Source organism: Anabrus simplex, chromosome 3 (assembly GCF_040414725.1).
Source record: "Anabrus simplex isolate iqAnaSimp1 chromosome 3, ASM4041472v1, whole genome shotgun sequence".
In the NCBI taxonomy this organism is placed as follows: Eukaryota; Metazoa; Arthropoda; class Insecta; order Orthoptera; family Tettigoniidae; genus Anabrus; species Anabrus simplex.
This window is the reverse complement of record NC_090267.1, coordinates 80,262,219-80,284,120: the sequence shown is the minus strand read 5'-3', so window position 1 is coordinate 80,284,120 and position 21,902 is coordinate 80,262,219. Positions and strand designations below refer to the sequence as shown.

The 21,902-nt window shown below is 38.3% G+C and overlaps 1 protein-coding gene across 1 annotated transcript in view; it reads left to right on the top strand.

Annotated features, from left to right (window-relative positions):
* The first annotated feature begins 923 nt into the window (after nucleotides 1–923).
* Nucleotides 924–21,902, top strand: part of Cep97 (centrosomal protein 97kDa) — a 275,047-nt gene continuing 254,068 nt past the window's right edge. The window contains exons 1-3 of the mRNA XM_067142588.2: nucleotides 924–937; nucleotides 1,919–2,073; nucleotides 17,008–17,166. Coding sequence (XP_066998689.1) covers nucleotides 925–937; nucleotides 1,919–2,073; nucleotides 17,008–17,166 — 327 coding nt within the window. The 5' untranslated portion in view covers nucleotide 924. The remainder of the gene's footprint in view (nucleotides 938–1,918; nucleotides 2,074–17,007; nucleotides 17,167–21,902) is intronic.

Below are 21,902 nucleotides of genomic sequence, written 5' to 3'. Positions count from 1 at the left end.
ACTCCAAGTGGATGGTTACACCTTTGAAGCAGTAGATAGCTTCACATATCTTGGCTCAGTAATAACATCAGAAAATAAAGTTGAGACAGATATTGTAAATCGAATTAAGGCTGCCAACAGATCCTACAGGGCACTGAATCCCCTTCTGAGAAGTAAAAACTTAAGCAGGAAATTAAAACTGACTCTCTACAAAACAATAATTAAACCAGTGCTTATGTATGGGAGTGAGGCATGGGTATTGACTGAGGCCACAGAGAGGAGATTAAATGTGTGGGAAAGGAAAGTACTGAGGAAGATATTCGGACCGGTGAAGGAGGGAGATTTATGGAGAATCAGAACAAATGAAGAAATAAGATTATTGTATAAGGAGCCGGACTTGGTGACATCAATCAAAATGAGACGAATTGGATGGCTGGGGCATGTACAACGGATGGAGGAAGGAAGACTTCCAAGGAAAGCACTGACAGGACACCCTGGGGGCAGGAGAAGGAGAGGTCGGCCCCGGATGAGATGGCTGGAGGATGTGGAGACTGATCTGAGGACCGTTGGAGTCAGGAGGTGGCGTAGGCGTGCTGAAGACCGGGATGACTGGAGAGCTGTGGTCAAGGAGGCCAAGGTCCTTAAAGGACCGTAGAGCCATGGAGTAAGTAAGTAAGTAAGTAAGTAAGTAAGTAAGTAAGTAAGTTTATTTGCAACTGTGAAATACATGCTGATAGGCAAAGCTGAGATAAAAATTTTATAATTAGAGGCTCAGATAATTAGTCACTACTGACTTTACAATGTAGAAATTTCATACCGGTATTTAAAAGATTCAAATTTTTCGTGTTAACGTGTATATTCATTCACTTGTCTGTATTTCCATTCTGTAATGTTTCCCTTTGCAGTATAAACCTTCCTTGACACCTTTTGGTTGGTTTATAAAATATGGCTGAAACAGGTAGGTATATTTTTGACGTTTGAATGACAGTTATACAAATAAAATGTTTTCTCCGCAAATATGATCAAATAAATGCTAAAATATATCTTGGAATCATTAACTGAACAGCACTATAATTGTCGTCTCGTCATAAGTGTGTTGTGGGAAAAGAATATGCCCTTTTCAATTGAGTTCATTTATTGTGTCGATTACTACGTCCCTAATTTAAAAACACAATCTTCTTGTGACAGAGTTAAGGTCATTCATTATCAGTTAAGTATAACAGTTTCTATCTTGTTTATTTTCATCTCGAGGAACGTTGCGAGGATTTCATTCTGTTTTGCTAAAATTCCTGCCGGTATTTTATCGCTACGTATGTATATATTTGTTTTTGGATCTTTCGTAAATGTAAAAGGTTAAATAAGCAGTAGACTGACTTTGACTAATGTTATATTGAAATCTTACATAGAATGAGCGTCACTTTGTAGGTAATTTGAGCTTGCTTTCTATAAGGAAGAAGTCCTAACCTCTTAACCTCCGTGCATGGTTTCAGAAAATACTGTGTAAGTACATGTCTGTTGCAAGCTTTCAGACGTAAATTGGGAATTCTGAATTGTAGAATTTCATGCATGCTTCAGATGGAGAACTGTACCTGTTTTGTTTCCTCCAAACATTTAGAAGACCGGGCGAGTTGGCCGTGCGCGTAGAGGCGCGCGGCTGTGAGCTTGCATCCGGGAGATAGTAGGTTCGAATCCCACTATCGACAGCCCTGAAAATGGTTTTCCGTGGTTTCCCATTTTCACACCAGGCAAATGCTGGGGCTGTACCTTAATTAAGGCCACGGCCGCTTCCTTCCAACTCCTAGGCCTTTCCTATCCCATCGTCGCCATAAGACCTATCTGTGTCGGTGCGACGTAAAGCCCCTAGAAAAAAAAACATTTAGAAGTTAGGAAGGAATTTCTGAAAATTTTCTGATGAAATTCTTTATACTTTAAATTTCAGATCAGCAGGATCGTATCTTAGATTTGTCTGGACAAGGCTTGAAGAAATTCAACAAGGTTCAGCCTCAAGATATCCAAGGTGTCACGACTCTTATTATTGATGGCAATGAGCTCCAGAGATGGGATAACATAGATGGTTATTCTGGCCTCAAGAAGGTTAGTAACATATTTCTTCATAGTAGTATTGCAGAGTTAATGACCACGTTCAGCCAGTGATTGAGGTAGAATTATACTTTATACTACGCAAGCTTAATGACATTATATGGGAGTAGGAATGATGCAAATCTAACGTGGAATTCCTTTTACAGGAGAGATGTTCATTACTGTAGCCAAGACCCACCAGCCCACCCCCAGAAGTACATTTATTTTTATGACCTGATTAAATGTAACATGTGCTATTTTCCATTACTTGAATATTTACTAACATTGCCAATGGCTGACATGACATTCGGCAGCCCTGAAGATGGTTTTCCATTGTTTCCCATTTTCACAACAGGCATATACTGGGGCTGTACCTTAATTAAGGCCACGGCCGCTTCCTTCCCACTCCTAACCCTTTCCTATCACCACGTCCCCATAAGACTTATCTGTGTTCGTGTAACGTAAAGCAAATTGTAAAACAACATGACATCTTAGCCTAAAATCAAACTCATAGCTTCCGTTACCAACTTGCGCAGAATAAAAACGTAAGTAAAGGCTATATTGTATGGCCACAATGCATACTATCCACAGGGCAAGAAAAGAGGTCATTTAGTAGCTGTACTTCTTTGCACATCCAGACCAATCTCTGTCATGAGAATAGAGGCTCCTTTGGTACCACACTCCCTCAAGAGGCTTTTTTCCATGGCCGCGGCACACACTGTCCACACGGCAAGATAAAAGGTCATTTAGCTTTTTTGCTGTACCTAACAATGTAGGCCTACAACTTCCTAAGTTGGCAAGTTGGCAGTCTTGTGCACCGCACGAAGGAAACAAGTGACAGTCATGCCTCGCCTAGATGCCTGCACTGCAAGTCGTGACTCGTGGTACTAATATTATGTAGTAGAAGGTAAAACTTTGCTGAAATGATCACACCAAGTGAGTTGGCCATGCAATTAAGGTTATGCAGCTCTGAACTTGCATTTAATCCCAATGTCAGCAGCCCTGAATTTGGTTTTATGTGGTTTCCCATTGTCACACCAGGCAAATGCTGGGGCTGTACTTCAATAAAGGCCATGGCCACTATCTTCCCAGTCCTAACCCTTTCCCATCCTTGCTTTAATAAACCAAAAGTTGGCTTTATTTTACTAAACTGTACATACCATTTATGATGTCAAGATTTGCAGTGTAATATCCATAGAAGAACCAAAGTGTTTTGTTAGCATGGTTACACATTAGTAAACTTTGCGAGTACTAGGAATAAATATTAATCCCTGTAACACTCGCCCCCTTTAAAATTTTAACATCTCCATGTTACATAATCAGAAAGAAGTTTAGGAGGCCTTGCGAGTTCGTAGTCTCCCTGAATGTTGAATAGGAAGCGCATCAGCAGTTGCAGTATTTACCCCACTGGCGTATCCTAATGCGAAACATCTCTGTCTTCTGTTGTTGTAAGGTAGTTTGAAGAGAGCATTTGATTGTTTTCATCATTGTTATGGCTGTTAGATGACCTATGTGTTGACTGAGAGCTGATAGTTGAGTCATGTGCACCATCTGCTGAAGCCAAGTCTCGTAGGGTGATTGTTGTGTCCTGCCATTAGGAAGACGAACATCATCATAGTCAGGATTTACTTTGATGAACTGAACTTCAACTAATGGATCATATTTTGAAGCTCAGACATGCTATTTTATTAACACTGGACCTGTTGTCGTCAGTCGTGTTGGTAAGGAGTGTCCATGGTAGGATATCTGCTGATATTGGAACATACATTCGTGAGGCATGGCGTTCATAGCAGTGCAAAGTAAGGACCAAATGGAGTGTAGAGCATCTTGTAAGACAGCTCCCACTTTGTTATAGGTACGCCGGGCTGAGTGGCTCAGACGGTTTAGGCGCTGGCCTTCTAACCCCAACTTGGCAGGTTCGATCCTGGCTCAGTCTGGTGGTATTTGAAGGTGCTCAAATATGACAGCCCCGTGTTGGTAGATTTACTGGCACGTAAAAGAACTCCTGCGGGACTAAATTCCGGCACCTCGGCGTCTCCGAAGTCCTTAAAAAGTAGTGAATGGGACGTAAAACAAATAACATTAATTATTATTAGTTATAGGTATGTTTCTACTCCTCTGTACAAGTGTCACTGTTTTTGAAACAACCCCATTGCATCTCTCCACTTGCCCATGACCTTGGGGATCGTGTGGTGAAGTGGAACTGCTGGCTATTCTATGAGCAGTCAGAAAAGTCTTCGGTTCCTATGACGTGAAAGATAAGCCTCGATCAGAATTAATGTATGTTGGAATTCCGAAAATGGTAAACAGATTGCGTAAATGCCTTAACACAGTCATGGAAGATATGTCAGAACATGGAAATACGAAAGGAAATCTTGAATATTTGTCCACCTCAGTCAGTAGATAGAGATTTCTAGAGACAGTCGGTAATGATTGTTTGAAGTCAATATTTAATCTTTCAAAGGGTGAAGTGGCTTTGATGAGTTTGCCAGTGTGCTTAAAAAACTTTGGTTTCAACTCAGCTTAGGATATAAACTTCATGGTTTTGATCCATATTGAATTGTGATCACAATAATAATTAAAATAATGTCGTAATGGTCCACCTTTTCAGTACTATAATATGCAATATTTTGAATTATATAACTAAACTAGGGACTAGTTTAGGCCTGGCCAGCCATCTTCAGCCTTTACAAGAGTAAACATTTGAATCTCACATCACTGACAAGCGTAACTTAGCTTTAACACTTCTCTATTCAAAGGTTTGGTGTGTGTATTATCGGCACACTTTTTCTGGATAGATTAATGTAGAGGGGTGAGGAGTAAGGAGGGATCTCTCCTGGTTCCGGTAGTGCTGCCAACTGAATGAAAATGAAATCTGAATTGAATCAAGAATATGATCGATCGATATGAAGTTTCTAAACAGTTATTATCTTAAGCCAACAACTGTGTCACACATACACATTATATAACATTATATACCATTTCTTGATGCGAATCTTGTTCCTAGCATGAATTCTACAGTTTGGCTTTACTGTGTAAAGAACAACAGTACTAGTACGTAAAGTGTACTCCAGATGTACAGCGATGCATAAGCGATTCATAGTTTGTGTTTCAAAGGTTGCCAGTACGAATCTCGAAGATTGCTGAAGTCAACCGATTCAGCGCTAGGGTGTAAATCTATCCAGAAAATGTGTGCCGATAATAAAATAATATGACACAGGAATCCTGTAATGTGTGGAAAGGTCTTTGAACAGAATGCAGAGCAATTTATTAGGAGGCTTGTCTTCAGTACCGACAGCATCACTCTCTACAGTACATCAGTCATTCCAAGAAGCTTATCCAAATTCCTGTCATAGACCAGCTTTGATTTTATTGCCATCTCGTCTATCATGAGAGAATTTTTTTTTTTTAAATCTAAGAATTTCCTATCTTCCATTCCTATCATGAGAGAAGCAACCTTTTCATTGTCGTGCTGTAAAGATTTCTTTTCTGCAATCAGACTAGTTCATACCAAAGAAGAAATTCCTATCTCTCCTCTGAAATGGCCAATGTAAATTTGAACAGTAATATGCAGGCCGTTATAGTATTCTCTCTGAATTTACACTTCTGTTTACAAAAGGCTTGACTCTGCTGAATTGAGAAATTTTCCTTCAAATCACCTTGTTCAGCTAGTTCTGTAATTTTATTTAATTGACTCTCAAGTACATGTTGATTTTTCATTTTTGAGTTGATGCATTGTATCTTTTAAAGTGTTAATAATATTTGTCTGCTTCACTGTAAGTGCTGTTTGTTTCCTACATTTTCTAACTTCCGTATTCTTTTCAGTTTCAAATTTACTTTAGTGCTGTATAATTTAAGTTTAATAGAACACACTGTGCCTATGGTTTTATATAACCATTCACTGATAGTTACAGGTGGAGGATCCTTCTCTTCGCTGGCTGTAGATGTGGTTGGTTCTACATGAAGTTCAATTTTCTTGTAGTGTTTAGCTTCATTTCCCACTTCTGTAGCCTTACTCGTATGTGGTCTTCCTGTATGTGAATGTGTTTGTTCGTGTGCGGGAACATCTTGAAATACGGATGGAATGATGTTTGGAAGTAGGATTTTTAGTGCTGTGCTTACACTATAATCTGAGTCCTTAAAAAGCCTACTGCAAACAGTGGAATGTACACTAGCTTTCCACAGAGATCCCAGTCTATTTCCTTGACGAAAAATTGCCAAACACCATTTAGTTTTAAGTTCCTCGTCTTCCGGATATCTGTGAAATGAAATACCACATCCTTTTGAGGTTTTTGATTTACAGTAAGGAACGCTACAGTACACCTTGTTTTTTTTAGAATTATCCGATGTTCACATTACGTAAATACGGTCATTAATATGTCACTAAATTATAATCACCCACACTAGCACAAGAAAGCTCATAAAGTTAAAAAATAAGTTTTGACACGCTCGTGAATGTTTGAATGAGTACTTCGCCTGCGCAGTTTTATAACTAAGAAGAGCGCACCTAGCAGCAAAAGATGCGTTTCACGAGCCTGAGAGGGAACCAGTTTCACGACCAGCGAGGCCTTGTATAATAGCGTAAGCAACGATCCCAACACAGCTGCAGTCTACTTCATAGTGAACTATAGCTGGTCAGATGAGTCCTCAGCTATGTTACTGATTATGGAAGATTTTCATGCCCTATAAATACTTTTGACACGTAAGATTTTTGTTGTTTTGTTTATTTTGTTGTACTCCACTGTGTATATTTTGAACAAATTAAAAAGTAATGGTATAGAATTTTTATGAAATAAATTATTTGAGCAAATAAGGATAGCCTAGCATCGAAAGTAGTCTTGTAGAATCCAACATATCCAGGGTCACAGCGATTTACACGGATAGTTCGAAGTCAGAAATGAAAGTAGTATGTGAATTCATCGTTGATAATAAGGTTTCTTTCTCTTCTACCTGAAACCTGTAGGATGTATATGGCAGAGTTTTATGCTATCCTTGAAGCTCTGCTATGTGCACTGTCTAGTGAATGTCAGCACTTTCTGCTGTGTACTGACTCCTTGAGCTCGATACATTCTGTTGATATATGTTTTCCATGGTACCCTCTGGTACAGCGGATCCAGCACCTGGTGGCCGGGTTGTGGAGGTTAGCACCAGAATTATGTTTCTTTGGCTCCCAAGCTACATGGGTGTAGCGGGGAAACGAGTTAGTTGATAGGGCTGCCAAGGAGGTGGTCGCATTGCCCCCATTGCATATTACTAGGTTTCACCCAGTGATATTTGTTCTCAGCTGAGACATTTGGTAATGTCCCACCACCCCCACCTCTTTCAAATAAGCTGAGAATGATTAAAGGAACTACGAAGTATGAATGACTTCCCTTCAGCTCTCTTGGAGAAAAGCAGTGGTATTATGTCATATTTAGATCGGTCATGGTGTAGCAATGCACTCCTACTTACTGAAGGGAGAGTGAGAAGACTCCCCGGTGTGTACTCAAGATGGTCATCTGACCGTAGTACATATCCTTACGGAGTGCGTGGATTTGACCAGTCTGCACTGTAGTTAAAACTTCAGAATATCATCTCCCTCATTCTACAAGACGACAAGCAGTTAGTAAACCTCGTCATCCATTTTATGGAGATATTAGCCTGTTTTACCGTGTTTAAAAGTGTTTTATTTCTACTTGTTTATAATTAGGCTTTAATTCTATGGTCTATTTTATATTTATTTTTGTGTATTTTTTAATATGATTTTAGCTTTTAAGTTGAATAAAAATAGATGGTTTTACTTCCAAGTCAGTGCCTTATTCAATTTTATTATATTTTATTCTATGTTTGATAATTTCAGACATTGCAAATTAGATTCACTAATAACTTTAAATTCATAATAATTTTCCTTATCATTTTTTGAAATTGTTGTCAGTGGACAAATTTTAATCTATTATTTAATTTTGTTACATGTTGTTCCATAAGGGGTTGATGACTTAGATGTTAGGCCATTTCAGCAATCATCATCATCATCATCATCATCATCATCACAATTCAACAATAGGCATGTTGGTACTAATGAAGAGAATGGGAAAATTCCTCAATGGTTCTCTTATTCATATAACATGCTCCATTGATGTTGACAGCCTGGTTGAATAGCTCAGATGGTTAGAGCCTGGTTCTCTGAGCCCAGGCTGCATGTTTGATCGCAGCTCAGTCAGTCTTGTGTTAGATTTACTGGCACATAAAAGAACTCCTCAAGACAAAATCCGGCACCTTAGGGGCTCCGAAAACCATAAAAGTGATTAGTGGGATGTAAAGCCAATATAATAATAATAATAATAATAATAATAATAATAATAATAATAATAATAATAATAATAATAATAATTGGTTGTAGTAGTATTGGATAGAGTGACTGATGCAAAATTGCGAGGTTGTGGGTTTGGATCCCGCTGGTGTCCGGTTGGCCATTTTTTTCTTTACTTAACATCTCTTCAATACATACTGTGCGTACTGAACAGACCTAATACGTTGACATTTTATTTTGAGTAGTAGTATTGATGCTGATGATATTTTTTGTTTGCTAGAGGTTTATTGTCGCACTGACACAGCAAAGGATTTCATTGAACAAGGATGGAAAAGGCCTAGGATTAGGAAGGAAGTGGCCATGACATTAATTAAGATACAGCCGGCATTTGCCTGTGTGAAAATGGAAAACTACAGGAAACCATCTTCAAGGCTGCTGCTGGTGGGGTTTGAGCCCACAATGTCTCGAATGCAAGACCACATCTATGTAACCGCAAACCCTGCAGTCAACTCGTTCAGTGCTTGTTGATGGTGTCCAATAGTTTCTGTCCAACAAGATTGACAAGATCCACTTACTTGTGTTTTGCATTGATGTGTGTGTGATGAAAACTCAGTTCGGTATCATTGCAGCCCAGTTGGTTGGGGTTGTACTGGAAAGCTTACCAGGAACAACGCTCTATACAGTAAGGCTTCAAGATGACAGATACATTTCTAATGATTCTCTTTCCACTTTATAAAGTAAGATGACTCCAAGATGGCCAAACCCCATCCTCCTGGGTGACCTATCCTTCATTTGCCTCACATTGAGCCCACCACGTAAGCTGGTTTATGTGCAGAGCCTTGTCCATCGAGTTTACTCCTAACTTAGCCTTTATCTCCTCGTTCTGAGTACTCTCCTGCCATTGCTTCCACCTGTTTGTACCGGCTCCTCATTGTCATTACTTTCATGTCTGTTACTTCCAAGTTATGAATTAGATATCCTGAGTCTACCCAGCTTTCATTTCTGTACAACAGAGTCAGTCTGAAACCAGACTGATGTAAAGATGGTTTCATCCTAAAGTCGACTCTTTTACAGAATATATTTAATCACAATTAAAAGCTCACTGCATTAGCTTTGCAGCACCTTGATTCAATTACACTTACAAGGGAACTGTCAACGGTCATATTGAAACCGACAATTAAATTTCACTGAAAGGATGAAGAGACGATAAGAAAGCAATCTACATGAATTCAGCCGCCAGTTTGAGCTGTAAGATCCTGAAATCACCACAGAAATGTCTAATAAGATTGCACGCGTTAGCATATGGCTGGATGTGGACAGCCCTGGTGACCAGCTGAGGTGAGTGTGTTACCTTGAGCTTTCTGTGCCAGGCAGTTAACTCATTCATTTGAGAGAGCAGCCATGAATCTGGCTAATTTTCTGGAGTATGCATTACATTATTTCCATGAAAAAAGTTTATCTTCTTCCCGTGCAACTTTGGAAGAAGGGGAGATGGATTGCGATGTGTGATTGAACTAATTGAAAATCATTCCATGGATGCCAGCATTGTCTCGGGAGTTGTGTCTGGAGAGAGATAGTGATAGCGAAAGTGACAGTCGAAGCAGCAACACGTCATCTGCATCATTTGAAAGAGAAGATGGCACACCATTGCCAGGTACGAGAGGTGATATGAATCAGAGTTTGAACCCCAAGTCTGATTCCTGTCAATTTAGTGAAGCAGCACCACAGTCACCTGACACATCTACCAGTTCAAGCTTTGCTTCCAGTCCACATAAGAAAGTGAAGCATGCCGTAGGTATATCTTGCATACAAAGAAGAAAGCTATACATTTATGGCCAAATGAAGGGGATAAGAAGTGGCTTTCATTAACCATGGTTCACAAACGTTGCATGGTGACGTCATTACGACAACTGTACATGTGGAAGAACCAGTTAGAATCTACATCAGTAGGTCCCATTGAACACAAGAAATTGTTGTATGAAATATTTTTCTTGCTTTGCAGAAGCAAGAAGGTTAAAGCAGAATGTTTGTGATGAAGACCTGCGAGTATGGGTCTTGGACATTGCAAGAGATATTTCAATGGGGTAAAGTAATGTCAGCACATCTACTGGTTGGTTCAGTTGCTTCAAGAAAAAGTACCAGAACAAAAGTAGAAAAAACACAATTTGTATCCTGTGCATATATGCCAGAAGAGGAAAAAAGATAGTCGCAAAGAAATTTGTGGAAGCAGTTACATAGTGATTTTTAGATTACATCCCTTCTTCAATATACAATACAGATCAGAGTGGTTTCGTGCACAAACCGAAAGTTAAAAGGACTCTACTGTTTGTTGATGAGAAACATACAAAAGCAGTTGCTCAATCAGTTTGTGCTTTCACCCATTCGTACACAATTATGCCTACTGTTAGTACGCCTAGTACTCTTTTCTCAAAATGAATTAAAGTATTGGTTTAAAGAAGCCTTCTTTCCACTTGTGGAAGGCAAGTGTTTGGTACTGGTAGATTGCTGGACTACTATAGTGATAAATGCTGCCTTAAGAACATTCCTCCTTGCAAAAGTATAGAAATTCTCCAGATTCCTCTTGGCACTACAGGGAAAGTACAGCCCTTGGATAAGGTTTTCGCCATTTAAGAGACATTATGCCAGCTTGTGAAGACTTCCAGTTTGATGTTTTATCAGAGAAACAGCATATTGAAAATGTAATCCTTCATTCATTTTCAGTTTTCTCCCCCACGGTTCAAGGACACGATTAAATGTTCGTGGTTCACAACCAATTACACAACAGAGAAACTTCCCGAGTGCAAAGTGCTTGCAAAATATTGCCTTCAAACAAGTAAGGAAAACTATGAAGACCAATGTGTGTGGTGCCAAAATTATTTGTGTTTTCATCATGCGATTATCACACCTCATTTAGGTTTCACATTTGTTCCCTAACATTACAGTGACCTAGGCGCAGGGTAACCTGCCATTTCATTGTATCTCTGCAGCATAACTGCAACTCCTCTCTGCTGTGCGCTGCGCTGGCAAGATGCAAGGGTTGTCCAGTAGCTGCTTTGTCACGCGGATTTTGAATCAAGATTTTGACACTTTCAGTTTGAAATGGCAGCTAATGTTTTGTTCATACCTATTTTATGGTCTGCTCATTCTCTCAGCAAAGTTGCATCATTGGGTAGAATATTACCATCCTGAGAGAACTCGCATCCTAAATCCTAACTACTTTAAATGATCCTCCTGTATATTCCTTTTTCTTAATCCAAAGTAAAAGTTCCCAGTAGGAAACCATACTTTAATTTCACCAATGTGAATATTAAATCAACAAAAGTTGAAAGCACAAATTTTAATATAAAAACCAAAGGCTAACAGCAAGTGGAGGTAAAGTATTTATCGCACCTAGAGTTACGTTGCTGCATTGTGCTTCAAAGAAGGTTTGCGGTGGTGTCACGGCATTGTCGTAGGCGGAGTTGTTAGAGAGGTGTGACATTTAAACTGACAAGCCTTGTTATTTTGCTATTGAAAATTCTAATTTTTTGTTGATTCTTTGTCTATTTTCTGACTTAACCTCTTGGGCTGGTTTGATGTTTATATGTCTGGAACTGACAATTCTATACCAAGGGCAGTTCGACGTACATGCATACGGACTCTTATTAGCTGTGTAGGAAATTTCACTTTCCTGCCATCTGTTGGCCGTCCTTTTTGTGCAAACTATTAATACAATTTGAAGCATAGGGTGTGTGTTCTTGGAGTGTACCTTCTTTCAGTAGTATTGCATCATTGAAAAGCACATGACAGAAGTTATTTCATCAAGTTCACTTTCCTGCCCTATGGTCAGCTGACAGTGACCAATATGAGAGGCACCTCGCAAGGTGTACACTCGTATGAAACATGTTTAATGAAGATATTACCTGAAAGTAGTGATGATTGTGTTAGTGTATTAGCAGTTAACTATTGAACAATGAAGATAGTAGTAAGGGTGTTAGTGATGCAAACCTTGAGTGGTCACATACACCTGTAATTCATGATATACTGTATACGTAGGTCGAGTCATAAGTCATGGCAACCATTTTTTTTCTCACGAACAGGATTTTACAATGCTTAGTAAAGCTAAAGGTTCCACCTATTCAATACGTTATCGTAATGGTCTATTTAGAACTTCACATATTTATTTAACTTATCATAAAATACATCTTTGGGACCGGTTTCGGCAATCCACTATGCCATCATCAGCCATTGAGTTTTTTATAGCAAGGAACATTCAAAAATTTAAAAATATGCAATAGCAAGTCCTATTCTTACATGAAAAACATTAAAAATATAGCTAAATAGCATAGGCCCATTGTACTATACAAATAACATGTCTTTTTTGAAAAATACAATATTATTTAGTGCATCTAAAATTATTTTTTATATATAATTGGCAAAGTCTATGATTTAGTATACCTTATGTACAATAGAATCATGTAAAATTGATAAAAGAATCTACTTTTTCCATTTAAACCACAGTTTTTAAAACAACAAGTCCTATTTTACATGGAAATATTAAAACTTGGCTAGTTAGTATTAACCCTTTTTTTATGTTATACAAGTAACATGTCTTGTTAAAAAATATAGTATTATATGGTGCGTCTAGAATTGTTTTTTAGGTGCTTAAAAAGACTATGGTTTGATATAGTTGATACACAGGAAATTTTCTATAAAATTGATGAATGTTTCTATAAAAACCTCTGTCATTTTTTAAACACAGTTTCTTAGTTCCTCATAATATGCGACTTGTACTGTTTTAGATAATAAATACAGGTTCTTCTTCCTTAAAACTTACTGACACAACAGTCTGTTTGACTATGTAAGGAGTAGCAGATTCTGATGTGTTTTTTCTTGTTTGAGTATTTGAACCTTGCTTCTAGTATTTTCCAATGTAAATAACTGTGTGGCTGAGGCCGAAACTATGGTTAAGATCTTGAATATTATTTTATATGCCAGATGGAAATGGGCCGTAAATAGTGTTAATCTCGAACCAGTACAGACCTAAAAAGGAAATAGTGAAATGAGTATGAGTTATTGAGAACGATACGCGGTACTATAGAAAAGAATTGAAGATATGAAACTCACTTCAGGTTGAATGTAACAGCGTGCAGAGAGAGTGAGGAACAACTGCTGAATGTCTAACGCCAACCAGCCGGCTCAGCTGTAAGGCAGGGCGTATTATGTAAGGGAAGGGGACACAGGAGAGGTTGCGTTCGCGTGTGCCTGTGTGTCAGGGGGGCGTGGGCTTTGCCGGGGATAGTAGGCTAGCACGCTACGTAATATTTTATATACGGATTGATTTTTAGGAATTTTTAAACTGTTAATCAATGATATAAGCATGTCAAATAAAATTGTAGGTTTTTCCGAAATATAAAATATAAAATTGTAGGTTTTTCCGAAATATTTATTTGACATGCTTATTTCATTGATTAACAGTTTAAAAATTCCTAAAAATCAATCCGTATATAAAATATTACGTAGCGTGCTAGCCTACTTTCCCCGGCAAAGCCCACGCCCCCCTGACACACAGGCACACGCGAACGCAACCTCTCCTGCGTCCCCTTCCCCTACATAATACGCCCTGCCTTACAGCTGAGCCGGCTGGTTGGCGTTAGACATTCAGCAGTTGTTCCTCACTCTCTCTGCACGCTGTTACATTCAACCTGAGGTGAGTTTCATATCTTCAATTCTTTTCTATAGTACCGCGTATCGTTCTCAATAACTCATACTCATTTCACTATTTCCTTTTTAGGTCCGTACTGGTTCGAGATTAACACTATTTACGGCCCATTTCCATCTGGCATATAAAATAATATTCAAGATCTTAACCATAGTTTCGGCCTCAGCCACACAGTTATTTACATTGGAAAATACTAGAAGCAAGGTTCAAATACTCAAACAAGAAAAAACACATCAGAATCTGCTACTCCTTACATAGTCAAACAGACTGTTGTGTCAGTAAGTTCTAAGGAAGAAGAACCTGTATTTATTATCTAAAACAGTACAAGTCGCATATTATGAGGAACTAAGAAACTGTGTTTAAAAAATGACAGAGGTTTTTATAGAAACATTCATCAATTTTATAGAAAATTTCCTGTGTATCAACTATATCAAACCATAGTCTTTTTAAGCACCTAAAAAACAATTCTAGACGCACCATATAATACTATATTTTTTAACAAGACATGTTACTTGTATAACATAAAAAAAGGGTTAATACTAACTAGCCAAGTTTTAATATTTCCATGTAAAATAGGACTTGTTGTTTTAAAAACTGTGGTTTAAATGGAAAAAGTAGATTCTTTTATCAATTTTACATGATTCTATTGTACATAAGGTATACTAAATCATAGACTTTGCCAATTATATATAAAAAATAATTTTAGATGCACTAAATAATATTGTATTTTTCAAAAAAGACATGTTATTTGTATAGTACAATGGGCCTATGCTATTTAGCTATATTTTTAATGTTTTTCATGTAAGAATAGGACTTGCTATTGCATATTTTTAAATTTTTGAATGTTCCTTGCTATAAAAAACTCAGTGGCTGATGATGGCATAGTGGATTGCCGAAACCGGTCCCAAAGATGTATTTTATGATAAGTTAAATAAATATGTGATGTTCTAAATAGACCATAACGATAACGTATTGAATAGGTGGAACTTTTAGCTTTACTAAGCATTGTAAAATCTTGAGTCAATATGGACAAAAAATGAAGTTTTTAATACTAAATCACGAACAGGAGACAATATGGAAAATCTAAGATATGCATTTGGAAACGTACGTTATGTACTTGCGTATGATGCCACTAGATGGTGTATGTAAACAACAGTGTGGGTCTGAGCATGCCCCCAAGTTCAGTGTGTGAGTGAGAGCATCACAAAATGGAAGGCAACAAGCCAATGCCATGCAGAGCTGCAGGAAGCAGACATTCAAACGGGGTAGAGTATCAATTGCCAATTTGCCTCACCCAGGCCATCCAATGTCCATGGACAAAGATGTACAGATAATGGTGATCGATCAGTGTTTTCAGGAGGACAGGCGCTGGACTTTAGCGGAATTGCAAGAACATACAGCAATACCAGCGGCAACAATACGGCGCATTTTACACAAGGACCTACAGATGCATAAACTTTGTGCAAAGCGGGTGCCACATCACTTAACTGAGGTACACAAGTGGACTCGTTACGAAACATGTCGCATCAATGTGGAGAGGTTTCAGCAAGAAGGACAAGCCATGTTGAACCGCATTATTGCAGTCGATGAAACATGGGCATTTGCATATGAACCTGAACTGAAGACACAGTCAAGTGAACGACGTCGCCAGGGGTCACCACGGAGACACAAGGTTCGACTAAATCAGTCGCCCAATAAGGTTATGGTAATCCTGGCATACGATGTTCAAGGTGTTCTTGTGTGTCATCCAGTGTGTTAGGGGCACATTGTCAATGCAGTTTATTACAATTCCTTTTTGTTGTACCAATTACGCTGTGCAGTGCGAACCAAACATCCAGATCTTTTGGACAACGCCATAATCCTACATGATAACGTGACAGCTCACACAGCAGCCATCGTTCAGCATCACTTACAACGGTGGGGATGGGAGGTTCTTCCACACCCGCCTTATTCGCTTGATCTGAGCCCAAGTGACTATGATCTAATCTCTAAAGTCAAGAAGCCATTACGTGGACAACGGTTTGCTAACAAAGAGGACATCGTAACAGCATTTCGGAGAGAAGTGTCACACGTTAGCAATACACATGCAGCGAATGGTATTCAGCGCCTGCCCCACCGCTGGCAACGCACAGTGGAAACCTTGGGTGATTATTTCGAAGGTCTGTAACCAGTGGAGACCTGTCCTTTGTACGTAGTCTTGTGTATGTGCTGTCTATACCATAATAAAACAGTGTTTACCAAAGGCCTGTGTTCTGTCACTTTCCTACGAGAATCTCCTGAAGTCAGAATTTGTCTTCAGGCACTATGCATAAATACATACCCTATATTTCCAAATGCATATCTTATATTTTCCGTGTTGTTTCCTGTTCACGAGAAAAAAAATAGTTGCCATGACTTATGACTCAACCCTCGTAACTACAGAAGTCCCATTTATGATTGAATGTGGTCCAGCTTGAATGTCAGAGAATGTTTTAGTTATTTTTTTGATCAAGAATTGGTAGACCTCATCGTGAGAGACATGAATAGGTACGTGGCAAGTGTAATAAAGTGTTTCAAAACATTCCACACTCAACTGGATTTTTAAGAGGGTGAGTAATTTAGTTAGATTGATTCATTACCTAATCATTACATATTTATAATGTTGTAATTGTTTGCTGGCACGTTATGTTTATAAGAAATGCACAAAATTGGAACAAGATTGAATGAATGCTTTGGAAGGGCTGTGTTAATATGTGAAATCATAATAACTTGCTAGAATTTATTACCGCTGTAGGAGTACTGTGCGGTCAATATTACTAGCTTGAGGAATTAAGGAACTTGTTTGTTTCTGATTTCTGGTTTTGTGTTTGTTTATATATGTTAATAGGCTGTAGGTTTACTTGTTTCATATTCAAAATAAAGTATGCTCTGCTATGGCATTTGTTTGCTGCCTTTACACTTTCTATTGATTATCTTTCAGTTGTCAGCTTCCCACAACCAACTGCTGCGTATGTATGGAGTGTCTCGCTTGCAGCATCTGTGTTCTCTCAATTTGGCCCATAACAGTATCCTCACTATAGAAGGATTGAAAGATTTGGTGCATCTTAAATGGCTTTGTCTTGCTGCTAACAATATCAAGGTAAGAATACATAATTATGTTCTTCTGCATTATTCTGTATATCTTGTGAAACAAATCTCATTTTTAACATTTCATTGTACCCTCTGAAATTTACTAAACCTTAATGGTGACAAAATACAAAAACTTGTTACAACAATGTGGTAATATCTCACAGTCCTTGTTTGAAGAGGAAAGATCATTGATAGAAAGAGAACCATGAAACAGTTGCATGGTGTGATTACTAGGCTTAACCCCTCTTATTCTCCTTGGTTGAGAAATTTTATTTTCACCCTGCTCACATGCATTTTATGGTATAAAGATGTTAAAGTGTCATATTACTAAAAAAAAACATGCTCACAATAATATAAACAAAATATTTATACACTTTTCACTTAAGGCCTTCTGACTTTTATACTTTTTCAGTAAGCAGAACATTTTGAAACAAACTCCAGCGTGTAGTACTGGATTATTCTAACAGGTTTCACAAATGTAAGTGGTTTCACACTGCATTCCTCTGAACTTCCCTAAATTGCTACACACTGAACAGTCCTTCAGCTTGTTCTTTGCCTATTGGTCAGGAAAATGTTGTCTTCCATCTAATCTATCAGCTTCTTCCTTGTCTCTGGCAAATGCTGATGTGTGAAATCTGGGATAGTCCATAGACTTAGCTCCAAACTTCTTGAGGTTCTGACAGTAAATAGCTCCAAACTTCTTGAGGTTCTGACAGTAAATTCAACAAGTGTTTACAACAGTTATTTATAAAATCCAGAAAAACATTTTCCACCACCATTTTAGAGTTTATCTGATGAAGTAAGTTAGCTCCCTAGAGTCCTTTTGTTGGCCACTTTTTGCAGAACTGTTTACAGTTTGAATCGTGGTATTATGACAAGTAGACATCTCCTGCACAATAAGCCTTTATTTTAGTTATTTTCAGTTTGAGGTCCTTTTTCTTGTCGGGTGGATTTTGAATACTATCATCAGTAATTGTACCAGTGAGATAACACTTTCATTTCAAAAGTTCCTCAGCCAAGCTGACACCATTATGGTACCAGCCTTTGAATACCTTGCAACCTTCCACTGCAACATCCAGCCTATCTATCAAATTATTGTGGAGAACGGTTTATCAACATAATCTAGATTAATCACAAGTGCTGTAACTTTTCTGTAAGAAGGAATTAAAGAATGGATGTATCAAGTAGTCCTGTCAGCCAGAACAGAAATTCTTATTCCCCACTTTTTTAGTTTCTTGAAATTGTTAGTTTGGAGCTTATTTTCCCTTTGAAACCATTGCAGCCTAATTGAATACTTAATTTTTCTGTTATAATTCGAGGATGGCTATGTACAGACTTGTGACATAAGTACCGTATTTACGTAAATAATACCCATACATTTAAAAAAAAATGAGGCACGAAATTGGGGTGCGGGTTTTATTTGTGTCAGTGTTGGCATTTTTTTTTTTTCAAAATCTTCCTTTTTTGCTAGTTGTTTTAAGTCGCACCAACACAGATAGGTCTTATGGCGACGATGGGACAGGGAAGGGTTAGGAGTGGGAAGGAAGCGGCCGTGGCCTTAATTATGGTACAGCCCCAGCATTTGCCTGGTGTGAAAATGGGAAACCACGGAAAACCATTTTCAGGGCTGCCGACAGTGGGGTTCGAACCTGCTATCTCCCGAATACTGGATATTAGCCGCACTTAAGTGACTGCAGCTATCGAAGTCAGTTTTTTCAAAATCAGCCTTCCTAAAGTTAGGGTGCGAGGATTATTCGGTGGTGGGGATTATTCGCGTAAATACAGTAAACACTTGCACTAATTCAGCTTATGGAGATATACATTTTGTCCTATACTATATAACACTGTTAACATCTAGGACAAAAATTAATGAAATTTAAAAAAAATATAATTTAGAGAATGGGTGTAAATAATTATTTAACTTAACTGTAATGCTTAATGTAGTAACAAATAAGCTAATTGTAACAAGGAAAATCATGCATGTATCAAAAAATAATTTGGACTACAATAAATGATTACATAAGTAGTGATGGACAGAAAAACGCCCAACTGTTTGGAGAAAACAGTTTTCGGGTGGAAAACAAACGAACTGTTTTTAAAAGTTCCACCAAACAGTTTTTCCTTCAATGCAGTCCACAGTTTGTCTTTCACTGTTCGTTAGTGAGTAGACACTGATGTAGCCTTGAACCTACCCACGCGTTTGGAGCTATTCAGCCTGAAATCGGCATTGTTCGGTACTTAACCACTTCCATTCCCTCGCTGTCAAATAGACTGTTTGTCTCGTATGTAGTTGGCAGTGAGCCAAGAGCTGTTTGGAAAAGCAGTTTTTAGCCGAACAGTTCTTCAACATTTTCGCTTATTGCTGGTTGCGGGCTGTTGGCGGGTGATATACCAGTGTTCTCAAACCAGTTTTAAAAAGGAATGGTGTTAAGTTTGCCGAATGCTGAGCAAGGCGAGTTGTTTTATAACATGTCAAAACGAAGCGAGGTGTGGAATTATTTCACGAAAAGTGACAATGATAAGGCACTTTGCACTATCTGCAGGCAACTTATTTCTTACAAATCAACTATTACAAATTTGAAAGGACATTTGCAAAGAAAACATATAGCAATACTATATGCTGAGCTAACGTGTCATAGTGTTAAGGAAATACCTTCAGTGGAAAACGACCGAGTAGGCCTACAGAGGATTGAGACGAACCTAGTGTTAGCACTAGCAGGCCTGATAGCGAAGCCTCGATTGCTGATTCATGTGTTGCACCTAAAAGACAACGTTAGGTCTTACGTCACTAAAAATGTTCCATCTGCCCAAAAGAAATTAATTGATCGTGATTTACTTGATTTATTTATTTTAGATTATCAGCCCTTTAGTATTTTTGAGGATAGAGGATGTTCTAAACTTATGAAGTGGATCCCTGGTTATGAATTACCTGGTAGAAAGACTATTTCAAATGTGATGATTCCGGCGATCTATCATCAACGAAAGAGTTTTCCTTCAAGATGGTTTTACTGAAGTGTTTTAGTTTTTCAGGAAGCCATACGTCTGTTGCGTTGGCAAACGAAATTAAGTGCATACTATCTGATTGGAAGCTGCATTACAAAGTGAATTTTTCAATTTCTGATAACGCTAGTAATATAACAAACGCGTTTGAGGAAATTCTGAAGTGGGAACACTATGGTTGTTTTGCTTATAAATTAAATTTGATTGTCCAGGGTTCTCGTCAGGAAATGCAAGTCACCATTGAGAAAATCAAAAAAGTTGTCAGCTACTTCAGGAGAAGTTCACTAGCAAGCAAAAAACTACTGAAGTACCAGATATCAAGTGGACATGCAGTAACTAAACGCCTTTCCCAAGACGTCACAACGCGCTGGGATTCAACTTTTTATATGTTGCGTCGATTTGTAGTAGAACTCGAAGAAGCTATCAGGGCCACTATTGCTCTGCTAGATAAACATCTGCCCGTAATAACTGGCGAAGAGTGGCAAGCTTGTCGTCAGCTTTGCAATGTGCTAGCTCCGTTTGAAGAAATGACTAATTCTCATAGTGGAGAAGCATATATGACTGGAAGTTCTGTGATTGTGGCCGTCAGGTGACTAAAAGGTATTTGCGAAAAACTCGGGCAATTGGCCGAGTTCACAGAAGGAGTGAGGGCCGTAATTGCTAGCCTTATTAAAAGGTTAGGAGAAAGGTTCAAGAACGTTGAACACAACAGCACCTTTGCCTTCTGCACTTTGTTAGATCTACCATGTTTTTCAGGACCCTGCGGCACTAGATAACATCAAAAAAGAGGGTGCGTAATTTAGTAGTGGACCTAATAGAGAGGAATGCCCAGACCAGCGAGAAGCAGAATATTGACGTTCCGTCCTCCTCACTTCCATCTACAACTGGTGCATTTCAGTCCTCTTGTCCAATAAGCGCTTGGAGCATTTTCAATGACATTATTGGAGATAAACGTCCTCAAACCAGCCCTCTGTCACGAGCCAACAAAGAACTGGATTTGTATTTGAAAAATGACATTTTACCTCGTGTAAATGAAGCGGGGGAATCTAATTGCCCCTTAGACTGGTGGAAAAATTACCAACATGTGTATCCAATATTCATAACAGTGTAACATAGTGGCCACTTCATTGCCCTGTGAAAGACTTTTTTCCTGAACTGGACTGATTGTTAATGAAAGGAGAACAAGGCTGTCATCAAGAAAGGTAGAAATGTTGATGTTCCTCAATGTAAATACGAAGAGTTAGTGCTTGAGAATTTTTCATAACAGATATCATGTGAACAGAATAATGAAGTGTAGCATAGTGATCACATCAGTGCCATATTGAAGACCTACTTTCCCAAATTGGATTGGTAATTAATGCAAAGCTCTCAAAAAAAGAGGTTGAAACATTAATGTTCCTTAATGTAAATATGAATAATTAATTTTTAAGTGTTTTCCTAATATTGTGCATCTTATGAATACTCTCGTTTTTTGTGTGTGTTTATTTATCTCTTTTATCTATAACATTCTGTAACTTCTATTTTTTACAGTAGTTCTCATTGAACAATAATCTTATAATGGTATATGATGAACATAGATACTGTATAATAATACTGCTATAGATGAGCAGACCGCCATGATCACAAAACGCTAATGTCAGTTGATAGCCTAACGATAAATAAATGTCATTACAGACTATATCCTTTGCTTAAGAGTGGAGTCTTCACTTGTCTTATTGTTCTTCCCGTATATCCTTCATACCGGTA